Source organism: Nerophis ophidion, linkage group LG03 (genome assembly GCF_033978795.1).
Source record: "Nerophis ophidion isolate RoL-2023_Sa linkage group LG03, RoL_Noph_v1.0, whole genome shotgun sequence".
Lineage (NCBI taxonomy): Eukaryota > Metazoa > Chordata > Actinopteri > Syngnathiformes > Syngnathidae > Nerophis > Nerophis ophidion.
The window spans coordinates 60243290-60259034 of NC_084613.1; the positions used below are offsets into that span (position 1 = coordinate 60243290).

At 39.3% G+C, this 15745-nt stretch overlaps 1 protein-coding gene across 1 annotated transcript in view; it reads left to right on the top strand.

Annotated features, from left to right (window-relative positions):
• Window positions 1–15745, top strand: part of alk (ALK receptor tyrosine kinase) — a 924960-nt gene that overhangs the window by 649461 nt on the left and 259754 nt on the right. The window contains exon 5 of the mRNA XM_061895727.1: window positions 13824–13954. Coding sequence (XP_061751711.1) covers window positions 13824–13954 — 131 coding nt within the window. The remainder of the gene's footprint in view (window positions 1–13823; window positions 13955–15745) is intronic.

A 15745-nucleotide genomic window follows, 5' to 3' on the forward strand; every position in this document is an offset into this window, starting at 1 on the left:
ATTAAAAAGTTGGCCGAATACGGCATCCAAAATGGCGGGCTCCGTCTCGTCGAAGTCATCAGAGTCTGTGTCGCTGTTGTTGTCCGGCAGTTCCATGAATCCTGCCTTCCGGAAAGCTCGGACTGCATTTGAGACCGATATATCCGCCCAGACATTTACAATCCACTGGCAGATGTTGGCGTATGTCGTCCGGCGCTGTCTCCCTGTTTTAGTGAAGGTGTGTTCGCCTTCGGTCATCCATTGTTCCCACGCCGTTCGCAGTCGAGCCTTGAATGCCCTGTTGACACCAATATCCAGTGGTTGGAGTTCTTTGGTTAATCCACCCGGAATGACGGCGAGTGTTGTATTAGTGTGCTTTACTTGTTTCTTGACACCATCTGTGATGTGGGCACGCATAGAGTCGTAAATCAACAGGGACGGAGCTGCGTGAAAAAAGCCACCCGGTCTCTTCACGTAAACTTCTTTCAACCATTCGCTCATCTTTTTCTTCATCCATCCATCCCTTTTATGATGACGCCGGCTGGAAAGTTTTCTTTTGGCAAGGTCTTCCTTTTGAATAGCACCATGGGTGGAAGTTTCTGCCCATTAGCATGGCAAGCTAGAACCACAGTGAAGGACGACTTCTCATTCCCTGTGGTGCGAATATTTACCGTGCGTGCTCCCGTTTTATCCACAGTGCGGTTCACAGGAATATCAAAAGTCAGTGGAACCTCGTCCATGTTGATAATGTGCTCAGGCCGGATCTTTTTTTCAGCTATCTTGTTTTTTACAATATGCGCAGAAAGTAGCCAGCTTTTCTTGAAAGTCTTTTGGCAGTTGCTGTGAAATAGTAGTCCGTGTGCGGATGGAGAGATTGCGTCTTTTCATGAACCGGAAACACCAAGAAGCACCACCTTTAAAATCATCCAAGTGAATAGATAGATAGATAGATAGATAGTACTTTATTTATTCCGTCAGGAGAGTTCCTTCAGGAAAATTACAATTTTCAGCACAATCCCATTCAAGATCAGACAAACATTACAGGGAGACAGAACAGGATCGCTGACGGGTCTGCCGGCTTCCAGCGCCCCTTACAAAAAAGATGACATACAGAAGTTCGCTTGCTACCGCTGTTGCCTTCATTGGAATAGTGATGGTACTGACACTTCTGCTTGCTGCTCTCTGCTCAACAACCCACTGTTCCAGTTTGTCCTCCAACTGTTGCCATCTTGCTTTGTTCCCTCGGAAACTCTGTGTTGTCTTCTTTACATGGCGCAGGTCATCTTGTTGCTTCCTCCATCTACGCACCATTGATTCATTTATGTTCAATTCTCTCGCTGCTGCTCTATTTCCGTGTTCTTCTGCATGACTAATTGCCTTGTGTTTGAATTCTGCGTTGTACGCGTGTCTCTTAGTAGGAGCCATTTTGTGGTCGTCTTTACAGAAACACACATGAAATGAATCGGATTAGCCGCGCGCTTCTTCTTCTACGGGGGCGGGTGCTTACCTTGGCGGTTGCGTATTGCAGAAGAAGAAGCGCTTACCTTGGCGGTTGCTTACCGTAGAAGAAGAAGCGCTTCCTCTTCTACGGGGAAAAAAGATGGCGGCTGTTTACCGTAGTCGCGAGACCTAAACTTTATGAAAATAAATATTTATATTAATCCATATATAAGGCGCACCGGGTTATAAGCCGCACTGTCAGCTTTTGAGAAAATTTGTGGTTTTTAGGTGCCGCTTATAGCGCGGAAAATACGGTATTTTCCTGCCGCGGTTTCATGTTTTCCTTGAACGCTATTCCCCGCACCTGCTTTGTTTTCGTAATCAAGGCTATCTAAGTTGTGTGGACGCTATCCTTCTTTGCGGGGACATTGTTGTTTGTCAAACCCTTATTTTTATCTAAGCCTTTTTATAGATATATGCATACTAATTATAGCTATTGGGCTTTTCTAGTTTTTATTTTTTTATTATCTTTTTATTATTATTATTATTTTAATACACTAGCACTTTGAGGTTGTTTGCCCAATGTAAAGTGCTTTTTACAAATAAAATCTATTATTAATACAAACAACGTTTCCATATGAGTTGGGAAATTGTGTTAGATAAAAATATAGACTGAATAAAATGATTTGCAAATCATTTTCAACCCATATTCAGTTGAATATTTTACAAAGACAACATATTTGATGTTCAAACTGAAAACGCTTTGCAGGCTAATTGGGAACAGGTGGGTGCCATGATTGGGTATAAAAGCAGCTTCCATGAAATGCTAAGTAATTCAAAAACAAGGATGGGGCGAGGATCACCGATTTGTAAGCAAATTTTCGAACAGTTTTAGAACAACATTTCTCAATGAGCTATTGCAAGGAATTTAGGGATTTTATCATCTACAGTCCGTAAAATCATCAAAGGGTTCAGAGAATCTGGAGAAATCACTGCAAATAAACGATGAAATTACGGACCTTTGATCCCTTACGCGGTACTGCATCAAAAACCGACATCAGTGTGTAAAGGATATCACCACATGGGCTCAGGAACACTTCATAAAACCTCTATCAGTAACTACAGTTGGTTGCTCCTTTTGTAAGTGCAAGTTAAAAACTCTGCTATGCAAAACAAAACCCATTTATCAACAACACCAAGGAACGCCGCTGGCTTCGCTGGGCCTGAGCTCATCTATGATGAACTGATGCAAAGTGGAAAAGTGTTCTGTGGTCTGATGAGTCCACATTTCAAATTATATTTGGAAACTGTGAACATGGTGTCCTCCGGAACAAAGGGGAAAATAACCAGCCGGATTGTTATAGGCGCAAAGTTCAAAATCCAGCATCTGTGATGGTATGGGGGTGTATTAGTGCCCAAGGCATGGGTAACTTACACATCTGTGAAGGCACCATTAATGCTGAATGGTCCATACAGGTTTTGGAGCAACATATGTTGTCATCCCAGCAACGTTAGCATTGACGCCCTTGCTTATTTCAGCAAAACAATGCGAAGCCATGTGTTACAACAGCGTGGCTTCGTAGTAAAAGAGTGCGGGTACTTTCCTGGCCCACCTGCAGTCCAGACATGTCTCCCATCGAAAATGTGCGGCTCATTATGAAGCGTAAAATACGACAACAAGACCCCGGACTTTTGAACAACTTAAACTGTACATCAAGCAAGGATGGTAAAGAATTCCACTTTCAAAGTTTCCTCAGTTCCCAAAAGTTTATTGAGTGTTGTTATAAGAAAAGGTGATGTAACACAGTGGTGAACATGCCCTTTCCCAACTACTTTGGCACCTGTTGCAGCCATGAAATTCTAAGTTAGTTAGTATTTGCAAAAAAAAAAATTAAGTTTATGAGTTTGAACATCAAATATCTTGTCTTTGTAGTTCAATTGAATATGGTTTGAAAAGGATTTGCAAATTATATTTACATCCAACACAATTTTCCAACTCATATGGAAACAAGGTTTGTATTATTATGGCATGTACGGATGTACTTTGTGGACACCGTCTGCTCCACACGCTGTAAGTCTTTGCTGTCGTCCAGCATTCTGTTTTTGTTTACATTGCAGCCAGTTCAGTTTTTGTTTCATTTTACATAGCCATCACGAAGCTTCAATGCCTTTTCTCCTACGCCTTTTGTATATTTTTGGTTTAAGTGTTCGATACCTTTTTACCTGCACCCTGCCTCCTGCATTCTGTGATCATGACAAACTATTTTCCCGACATCTACAAAGCAATAAGCTACTTGCTGCCACCTACTGATATGGAAAGGTGTTACACGGTTACTCAACAACGGCATATTATTTGTGGATTATAATTACTGGTTTGCAAAAATATTTTTTACCCAATTAGGTGAAATTACATAATCTACCAGGGCACACCAGACTATCTCGTGGCGCAGTGGTTGAAAAACACTGGACTAGGGACATCCACTTTGTCGCAAATTGTCTCAGAGGTGTGTCAAGGCAAAAATTGTATCCATACATTGGCCTGATTTGAATTTTTTTATATGCTTTGGCTGAAGAAAAACATTAAAGGGGTGGGTATTCAGTTTCTTTTTAGGGGCGCAAACATTTTAAACTACCAATGTATTCCCTTCAGGCTGAACAATGGCTCTGTGACCACTCCTACAGTGCGGAGAAATGATTTCCCTCTTTCTAAAAAGGGGCAGTTCATCCCAAAGTCTTGAAAAGAAAGAGTCTTGTGCTTTGTCCATTTATTCAACTCAAACATGTTGTCTGGAAGGGCAGCAACAAGGGTTGTGGTATGCAGGTAGCATCATACAGCTTCACTTCGACTGGAAACAGAATCAAATGTCAACCTGAACACTGAAGTAAACATTCATACTGGGAGAGAGCGGTAGTAACAGCAGCTATGGAGCACAAGGAGCACAGCAAAGCAGTTACCCTTCTGCTTACCAGTGTTCATTCTGACAGCAGTTTTTAATTTAGTTTGAGTCACAGTCCTTTGAAGAGAATGTTTTTTTTTTTGTCTAATTTAAGTCCGCTAAATTGATTTAGTTATAGTCTAGTTTTAATGAAATTACACAACATTTTAGTCAGCGGAAATGACCATAAATTTCAACTAAAATGTAAAGTATAAAAGATAAGGCCTCTTTAAAGTTTTTTTGAAAACACCTTTATTAAGACTACCTGTGTAATGACGTGGACTTTGGTGTGGTTTGTTTTCCTGTGGTGCAAAGCGACTGGATCGGACACGACGTGAAATAAATGACATCTTTTAATATTAATTCGAAAGTACTACAAAAAACAAAGGGTATAAACACAATGCGTTCTCAGCGGAGATACAAAACTTGGCTAAGGAAACAAAAACTATTACTATAACGTAAACTATGGACATAAAGCAAAACTTGCAAATTATGGCATGAATAACGATAACTTACTTGGAATGACAAAAGAGCATGGATTATCAGCATGGATAACAAGTGTGTTGCCAGGCTGATTGCCTGGCAACTACAGGCTTAAATGGTGCTGTGGTGATTAACAGGTGCATGAGTGCAAATGATTCAGGCGCGTGAGTCGTAAAAACATAACAGGTGAAATTAATTAGTTGTCATGGTGACAAAACAAACAAGAGTGCACAATCAGTCCAAAACCAAACAGAACGTGACCACAAAACATGACAACCTGCATGTGTTTAACACAAAAGTATCGTGATCTTATGGTCAGGGATGATGTAGTTAGTAATTTTTTATATAATTATCCTCCCGGTGTTTTAGTCATTTATACATGGATGAGATGTGTCAATATCAAAATATTACCTTGAATCACTTTTCGGCAAAAAATAACACATTAATTTAATCCAAATACTTAATTAATATTTATTATGTGTATGAACAAAGAACAGTGAATATTGTATATAGCTTCTACATAAGAAAGAACAACATTTTGGATCAATAAAAGGCCTTTACAATCTCATCAATACTATAAAAATGGCAAACTCTTTATTTTTCAGACACAAGAAAGGCTTGGATAATTTTTTTTTAAAACTCTTCGTTACAATATCCAGGAATCAGAAGGTCAGAAAAATCTTTATTGTCATTGCACAAGTACAATGAAAAATGTCATTATCTGCACAAATCCGTTTGAGAGCAGATGCACAACCTACAGGGTGATGAGGCTGATTAATTGCCACTCAAAACGCCCCGTAAAAGGTGAGATAAGGTAAACGCGGGGGAAGAATGAGCAAAAAAAAGTCGATCTCAGACTGTGCTCCAAAGTGTGTGTGTGTGTGTGTGTGTGTGTGTGTGTGTGTGTGTGTGTGTGTGTGTGTGTGTGTGTGTGTGTGTGTGTGTGTGTTTGTGTGTGTGTGCGTGTGCGTGTGTGCGTGTGGTAGGGGGAGGTGGGAGTGACTGAGGCCGAGAAAAAAACTTGATAGCGAAGCACATATACATGTTGATACAAAAACCACAAGACTTGCAACAGGAGGGTATGGGGCGGGCATTCAAAGCGTCCAAACACAATTGGCGCTGCGTGAAGCGTGTAAGTGTTTTTCTTACATGTAGTAATCAGTTGAGGAGAGACAAAGTCCAGGCAGCGATGGGCTTCCAAGGAGTCAATTATTTTTTGGCATGGAATCAGTTTTTGGCACACTTTAAAGCGGCAAATGATACAAAACCCAAAACCAGTGAAGTCGGCATGTTTTGTAAATTGTAAAAAAAAACTGTATACAAAAATTTGGAAATCCTTTTCAACCTTTATTCAATTGAATTGACTGCAAAAACAAGATACTTAACGTTCAAACTGGAAAATGTTAGTTTTTGCAAATATTAGCTCATTTGGAATTTGATGCCTGTAACATGTTTCAAAAAAGCTGGCACAAGTGGCAAAACAGACTTAGACAGTTGAAGAATGCTAATCAAACACTTATTTGGAACATCCCACAGGTGAACAGGCTAATTGGGAACAGGTGGATGCCATGATTGGGTATAAAAGCAGCTTCCATGAAATGCTCAGTCATTCACAAACAAAGATGGGGAGAGGGTCACCACTTTGTGAACAAAATGGATACATGGATGATACAGCAGAGGATTGGGAGAATGTCATGTGGTCAGATGAAACCAAAATAAAACTTTTTGGTATAAACTCAACTCGTCGTGTTTGGAGGAAGAAGAATACTGAGTTGCATCCCAAGAACACCATACCTACTGTGAAGCATGGGGGTGGAAACATCATGCTTTAGGGCTGTTTTTCTGCTAAGGGGGCAGGACGATTGATTCGTGTTAAGGAAAGAATGAATGGGGCCATGTATCGTGAGATTTTGAGCCAAAACCTCCTTCCATCAGTGAGAGCTTTGAATGGTTGACCAAATACTTATTTTCCACCATAATTTACAAATACATTCTTTAAAATTCCAACAATGCAGTGTTAATTTTGACAGCAAAATTTGATTTAGTTTTAGTCAGCCTTTTGACTAAAATGTAATCTAGTTTTAGTCATAATTTAGTTGTTTAAATTGTTTTAGTTTTGTCTAGTTTTAGTTGACGAAATAACATAAGATTATAGTCGACGAAGACTACAGTAGATTTAGTCGACTAAAGGGTAATATGTAAACTTTCCCTTCAATTTCTGAAAGTCAAAGCAAAACAGCGGAAAAATCACCGATACAAGTCATATTTTGATGAAAATCATGTCTCAAATTTAGCATTTCACGAGTAAGCCGTGTAATAAACGGGATAACGTCGAGTGAGTTGTATGTTGTGGAAAATGCTTACCTGTGTGTGGATTTCGGGGTGATTCGACTGTAAATGTCGCCTCAAGTTTGTTGTGTTTTTCCCCGTAATCCTCGATCTGCATTTCTTACACTGCGTCTTGTTATCTTTGACGTCAAGTATAAAATTTCCCCATATGTTGTCTTCTGCAGCGCATTCCCGGGTCAGTCCCAAACGCAAACTACGTTTACGTAACTTCCTTACCACGTCGCTCTGATTGGTTCTCCTCCCAACTCCTCCCGCCTCTTCCTAACGAAATGAGTTCCGATTGGATCTCGTCTCGGGCAGATTTTTTCGTCTCGTTTTTATTCGTTGACGAATATGTCAATACACCTCGTCATCGTCTTAGTCCACGTAAATTATTTTTTAATTAGTTATTGTCTCGTTTTAGTCAGAAAAAAAAGGTCGTTGACGATAACTATGACGAAAATTTTTCGTCAACAAAATTAACACTCCTACAATGTGAATTCCTGGATTTTTTTTTCTGATTCTGTCTCTCACAGTTGAAGTGTATCTATGATGAAAATTAGAGACCTCTGTCATCATTTTAAGTGGGAGAACTTGCACAATCGGTGGCTGACTAAATACTCTTTTGCCCCACTGTATGTATATATTTTTCTGACATACACTAAGCGGACACATAGTTTTTCTGTACACTAAGTTCATGTAATTAAGCTGACATAAAAGGCACTTGCGCTTCTCAACGCAGTTCTCGTGTACCCGTTGTCCTGTTGGATTAAACTCAGAGCTAATGATAAACAGAACCCACAATATAAATAAGTCACATTCTAGTCAGAATGATATGTAAGTATTCCTCATGCTGATTGAATAACACAGATATACACTTCCACAGAATGAGAATGTTATTTGCAATATGAGCCAGAACTGAGCACCGAGGGGGGAATAAATAAATAGTGATATGACTGAACTAGAAACAGATTAGTTGTCCTATTTTGTTTCGGCATTTACACTTTCATCGTCCACCACATATCATGATCACCATGATGCTTGTCATGTTCTATTCATTCCTCAAAGATGTCTTAATTGGGGTCACGTTTGAGCCTATCCCCGCTGATTCATGGCGAGAGGGTTGCCAGTCGATCATAAGACGCATTAAGAAACAACCAACCTGGCTCCCAGTTACGCCTATGAGCAATTTAGAGTCTCTAATTTTTTTATGCGTCTTTTTGTGATATTGGAGAAGCATAAGTACCTGGAGAAGATATTGCTCGTTATTGGAAGACATTCAAAAAAAGTTTAGCAGTCACAGAGGACTTGTGTTCTGCGTCACACTGTTTTTGTTTTATTTGTGACATAAAAAATTATGGATTTTTCTAATTAGTTTCAGTTTAAGAGTATCGAAGCGTTTCGGAGCTCGCTGTGTCGTAGTGTGTTGCTTGCATATATTTTACGCATAAGGAATCTCCTGCGCAATTACCGTCCTGCTGACAAATCAGCTTGCCTCGTTTGAAAGCTTTCAACATGTCGATTCCTGAATCTTAAATGATTTATAAGTGACAACTCTTATTCCTGGGCTTGGGTTCTCCACTTTGATAGGATATGAAAGAGAGTATGTCTTCCACTGTATGACTGTTCCTTAATGACTAATAACTTCACCCCCAGTCTGGTCAACACCTTTGTTCCTCCTAAAAATAGACAAATAATTATATGGGAAGATGGCTATGCTCATAATGTGAAACGTGGAGGTTGTGCACGTTTGGGAAATCAAAAAGGATGAGAGGCTGTATGTGGAACAGCAGTTTTTTGCGTGGGATTTGTTTTTGCTCTACACATTCCACAACCCAAATCAAAACCGAAGGCAAACACAGTTGATGATTCACATTTGCCAACACTTTTGTCATAACCCACGTCATTACCAAAATAAATGAAACAAGGCACTGTTGGAAATTAGTAGTTACCGTATTTTTCGGATTATAAATCGCTCCGGAGTATATGTTGCACCGGCCGAAAATGCATGATAAAGAAGGAAAAAAACCTATATACGTCGCATTTTTGGGGGAAATTTAGTTGATAAAATTCAACACCAAGAATAGACATTTGAAAGGGAATTTAAAATAAATAAAGAATAGTGAACAACAGGCTGAATAAGTGTACGTTATATGACGCATAAATAACCAACTGAGAAGGTGCCTGGTATGTTAACGTAACATATTATGGTAAGAGTCATTCAAATAACTATAACATATAGAACATGCTATACGTTTACCAAACAATATGTCACTCCTAATCATTAAATCCCATGAAATCTTCTTCGGTGTCGCTTTTAAACAACTCTGCCAACTCCAAAAGTATGCGCCACTTCCTCTTGTCATTTTCTGCTGCATATTTCACTACATCCAGTTTGTAATCTGCAGTACATGATTTCCTTTTCGGTGCCATTTTTGTTCAGCCCTTCTCAGTTTTTATAATTTACCGCCAACGATGAAATGATCCATTTTAATAGCTACGACAGTAGCATATAGCAGTTAGCATCCCATGACCCACAATGCATTTCTGCCATGACCCTCCCCCTCAAATTCTTATCGGTTGACGTGTATGTGACGATTGCTGACGTGTGTGTGACGATTGCTGACATTTTCTTCGTCTCTTCCGCGAATGAGCTAAATAATATTATTTGATATTTTACGATTGGCCCTGCGATAAGGTGGCGACTTTTCCAGGGTGTACACCGTCTTCCGTCGGATTGTAGCTGAGATAGGCGCCAGAATAAGCGGTAGAAAATTCATGGATCGATGGATTTTACGGTAATGTTAATAATTTCACACATAAGTCGCTCCGGAGTATATGTCCCACCCCCGGCCGAACTCTAAAAAACTGCGACTTATAGTCCGAAAAATAAGGTCACAGATAGTAGTTATTTTCATTATTATAAACCCCCAAAATATTTTATTTGACATTCACATAAGACTAAACACAGGGGAGTAAGTCACAGGAAACTAATATATATTATACACAAGGAGAACAAAACAGTAAAATAATACCTTGACATATGAGTTTAATTGATCCTGTGACAGAGCTCCTAACTCAAAACACTTCTATCTCAAATCAAAGTCTCAGATTAAAATGTAAATTTATTTCCCTTAAAAAACAGGACTAAAACAATAACTTTTATATGATGGGTTATACTCTATAACAGTGGTTCTCAAATGGGGGTACGCGTACCCTTGGGGGTACTTGAAGGTATGCCAAGGGGTACGTGAGATTTTTTTTAAATATTCTAAAAATATCAAAAATTTAAAAATATTTTATAAATGTATTTATTGACTAATAGTTCAACAAAATATGAATGTAAGTTAATAAACTGTGAAAAGAAATGCAACAATGCAATATTCAGTGTTGACAGCAAGATTTTTTGTGGACATGTTCCATAAATATTGATGTTAAAGATGTATTTATTTGTGAAGAAAAGTTTAGAATTAAGTTCATGAATCCAGATGGATCTCTATTACAATCCCCAAAGAGGGCACTTTAAGTTGATGATTACTTCTATGTGTAGAAATCTTTATTTATAATTGAATCACTTGTTTATTTTTCAACAAGTTTTTAGTTATTTTTATATCTTTTTTTTCAAATATTTCAAGAAAGACCACCACAAATGAGCAATATTGTGCACTATTATACAATTTAATAAATCAGAAACTGATGACATAGTGCTGTATTTTACTTCTTTATTTCTTCTTTTCAACCAAAAATGCTTTGCTCTGATTCGGGGGTACTTGAATTACATAAATGTTCACAGGGGGTACATCACTGAAAAAAGGTGGAGAACCACTGTTCTATAATGTTTCAGTGTGCATTTCTTTCTAGTCCAGCTTTTTTTTTATCACTGTTAGATGCTTTGACAGAAAAAACGATTTCAAAGTTTTCAAATATTCTTTATTGTAAATTTGTCCATACATGCAATGTTGTGTTTTATCTATATCATTAGAAACATTTAAATTATAACTGTAATTAGGAAGCAGATCAAAGTGCAGCCATTGGCTGTGTGCTCTTTTGTGGTGTAATTTGTCTTTAAATATGTCTGTATCGAACAGTTATACAAATACTTAGAGTGTACATTCAAGTGTACTTTCTAGCGTGTACTGTATATGTGACAAGAAAGGGATGGCCATGGGAGGAGAGAAAGAGAAAGGGATCTATTGTTGAAGAGATTAGAGCCCAAGTAAAATCAGTACAATTTACTTAGTCAAATTAGGGACCGCTGAACTTTGCAAAGCCAGTCCATGCCAGCATTCAAAGTGGAACACCACTCATTTCCACATGCTTCATGAAGAATCAACGTCTTTAGATTAGCTGTGGACGTGTACGTCGTGTGTTTTGTGAGGTCCCCGAACACCTGGACATCTCTGAGCCCCTTTTTAAAGGCCTAATGAAATGAGATTTTCTTATTTAAACGGGGATAGCAGGTCCATTCTATGTGTCATACTTGATCATTTCGAGATATTGCCATATTTTTGCTGAAAGGATTTAGTAGAGAACATCGACGATAAAGTTTGCAACTTTTGGTCGCTAATAAAAAAGCCTTGCCTGTACCGGAAGTCGCAGACGATGACGTCACCCGTGTGAGGGCTCCTCACGTCCTCACATTGTTTTTAATGGGAGCCTCCAACAAAAAGAGCTATTCGCACCGAGAAAACGACAATTTCCCCATTAATTTGAGCAAGGATTGTCAGATCTGGACAAGGATTGTTTGTGCTCCTTCGACGCAGAGGGATTGCAGGACGAGACAGGCGTGAATTCAGGTACATGTTTTTTTATCTATACTCAAAATACAATAAAAAAGGCAAAACAAAAAGCGCGCTCGATGGCGGATAATAATCTATACTAAAACTTTGAACAAAAACAGCACAATGGCAATACTATCTATAAACATACAAAAGATACTATCAAAGGCAGAAATACAAACAAAAACTTACTTGGCGTGGATGAATCGAAAAGCATGGCATGAAATATGAAAGGCAATGAGAGCGAAGTTCCCAGACTGATGAACAGAAAGAAAATTACTTAAATACTGGCTGTGATAATCAGGAACAGGTGCGGGACTGAGGGCAGGGGCGTGACAAGGTGGGAACTAATGCGTTGGCATGGAAACAAACAAAACCAGGAAGTGCAAAACGTGACTGAATGTCCAAAATCAAAACATAACATGACAAAACAAAACATGATCCATAGGTGTGACAAGGATGAAAGATTTGTGGCTGAGGATATTGATAGCGAAGGACTAGAAAAAATAAAAATAAAGTTAAAAAAAAAAAGGCGATTGCATTGTGAACGGTTCAGATGTTTTCAGACACATTTATTAAGATAATTCTGGAACATTCCTTATCTGCTTATTGTTTTAATAGTGTTTTAGTGAGATTTTAAAGTTTGTAAAGACATAGCTTGAGGTCCGATGGCTGTAGTGAACACGCAGTGTCTCAGAGAGAAGCCGAGGAGGAAAGCTCACAGCTGCCTTTTTTGACATGACAGCTGCTGCAGGACGACGAATAATCCATTAATGTCTCCGGTAAGATATATATCACAATTTCCCCATCCAAAAACATGCTGGTTAACGTAGAGAAAACATGTTCGCTTGACCGCTCCGCTTCACAACAAACAAAGAAACACCGGCTGTGTCTCGGTGCTAAAGACAGCTGCAATCCACCGTTTTCCACAAACAGCATTGTTCTTTATAGTCTCCATTATGAAATGGACATATTGCAAAAGATTCAGCAACACAGATGTCCAAAATACCGTGTAATTACGCCATGAACAGAGACGACTTTTAGCCGTATTTGGTGCAGCGCTAATATTTCCTTACAGTCCGTGACGTCACGCGTACGCGTCATCATTCCGCGACGTTTTCGAAAAGAAACTCGCGGGAAATTTAAAATTGCAATTTAGTAAACTAAAAAGGCCGTATTGGCATGTGTTGCAATGTTAATATTTCATCATTGATGTATAAACTATCAGACTGCGTGGTCGGTAGTAGTGGGTTTCAGTAGGCCTTTAAAGACTACACAAGGCTCTAAGGTCGCGGGTGTTTATAAACATCCATCCATCCATTTTCTACCGCTTATTCCCTTTCGGGGTCGCGGGGGACGCTGGCGCCTATCTCAGCTACAATCGGGCGGAAGGCAGGGTACACCCTGGACAAGTCGCCACCTCATCGCAGGGCCAACACAGATAGACAGACAACATTCACACTCACATTCACACACTAGGGCCAATTTAGTGTTGCCAATTAATATATCCCCAGGTGCATGTCTTTGGAAGTGGGAGGAAGCCGGAGTACCCGGAGGGAACCCGTGAAAGATCCCGAGCTTGGATGTGAACCCAGGACTGCAGGAACTTCGTATTGTGAGGCAGACGCACTAACCCCTCTGCCACCGTGAAGCCCTGTTTATAAACAAACAAACCAAAATGGAAGGGATTGTGGAAGCGCCAATGTCTTTTTATCTGCTGAAGTTTCGGACCCCCACTCCTCCGGGACCCCCCGGGGGTTCAGAGACAGCAAGCCGAACGTGCTCTGACCTCACAGCCTCGCGGAGGATGTGAGAAAATGTGTCAGCCGAGGTGCCAGCTCATCACAGTGATCCTGCTCTTGCTTTCTCTTCTTGGCAGCTGGGCGGTTGCTCACCTCACACTGGGGACGCAGGGGGGATCACCTTTCCGGATCTCAGCCAGCTACAACCAGCGAGTCCTGGGTGAAACAGCCATGATTGAGCCCAACTTTACCACCAACTGCACCATGGGTAAGCTAAACTGGACTTTTTTTTTTAATCTAACAGAAATGTATTGTTTTACATTACAGATTTTGTATATACTGTATGTATATTTGCATAACTTACTGTTCTTTTACTGTAAATAATCACATGGTCATATGGCCGTAATGTCGTTTTTAAGTTTCCAACACTGTTACTTTGTTGCCGACAGAAAATTACAAGATATAGTAAAATGACATATATTCATATTAGTGTTGTCCGTATACCAATATTTTGATACCGGTACTAAAATTATTTTAATACTTTTTGGTACTTTTTGATACTTTTGTAATTAAAGGGGACCACAAAAAAATGCATTATTGACTTTATTTTAACAAAAAATCTTAGGGTACATTAAACATATGTTTCTTATTGCAAGTTTGTCTTTAAATAAAATAGTGAATATACAAGACAACTTCTCTTGTGGTAGTAAGTAAGCAAACAAAGGCTTCCAATTAGTCTGCTGACATATGCAGTAACGTATTTTGTCATTTGTCATTTTATTATTGTTACGTTTGGAATGCATTTTGAATGCGGGTGTTGACACCCCCAGATGCTGCACGCGAAGCTAAGACATAACTTAGCAAGGTAAACACAAAGGCAGAATAACAAACGTGACCGTTGCATGGAGCAAACAAAACATCCAGCACCAACACAGGTAGCAGGCTGTCATGCCTGTTAAGCAAGGTTCATGTTTTGTCATGTTATGTTTTGATTTTGGACATTCAGTCACGTTTAGCACTTCCTGGTTTTGTTTGTTTCCATGCCAACCCATTAGTTTCCACCTGGTCCCCTTAAGTCGCGCCCCGATCCTCAGCCTCTCACACCTGTTTTCTATTACCACAGCCAGTACTTAAGTCATGTGCTTTCTGTTCATCATTCTGGGAACTTTGCCTTTTGTAGATGCCTGCATATTTTGACCACGACCACGCACCTTGCCACGCTGCTACTTTATTTTGACTACGCCACGTAAGCCTTTTGTATTTTTTGCCTCAGTGCTAGTTTTTGGTTTATTGAGTATCGTTGATAGTATCTTTTATTTATTCATTATCATTCATGCCAATCGAGCAAGTGTTTTTGTTTATATTTTTGTAGCCAAGTTCTGTACCTGATTATGAGCGCCCTTAGTTTGTTTATTTTTTGTTATAGTGTTTAAATAAACGCCTGGCTCGTCCTGTAATCCCGCTGCGTCGAAGGAGCAAAAAAAATCCATGCCATAGTCCTGACACAGGCAGGTTTAAATACTCAAACAATAATCAAAAACGGGTGTGCGTCAGAAAGTCAGTACAGGTGGAGCAAATGAGGTAACCATGGAGATAAGAAACAGGAAGTGCTCAAACTTGGGGATCGGAATAGTCAATAAATAATTAGAAAACACACAAAAGGACTCAAAAACAAAACTGTCAGATCCGAGAGGCGGATCGTGACAATTATTTTGTCATATTTTCTACCACTTCCTTTTTTTTTTTTTTTTGTAGTTTTTTTTGTAGTGAAAAAGGCAGTTTTTTTGGGTTGGTGCACTAATTATAAGTGTATCTTGTGTTGTTTTTTTGTGTTGATTTAATTTAAAAAAATACATATAAAAAAATTATAAAAAAATTCTTCTGCGGCCCGGTACCAATCGTGGTTGGGGACCACTGCCTTAGACCGCCAGAAAGACATATTGCTAGCAACTGTAGCTACTGCTGTATCATCTTCGAATTTTGTAAAAGTTAATGCACAGTTAAACATCATGCCTTGCACAGGTTTAGTAAAAGATTGTGGCAATAGGCTAAGATTTTG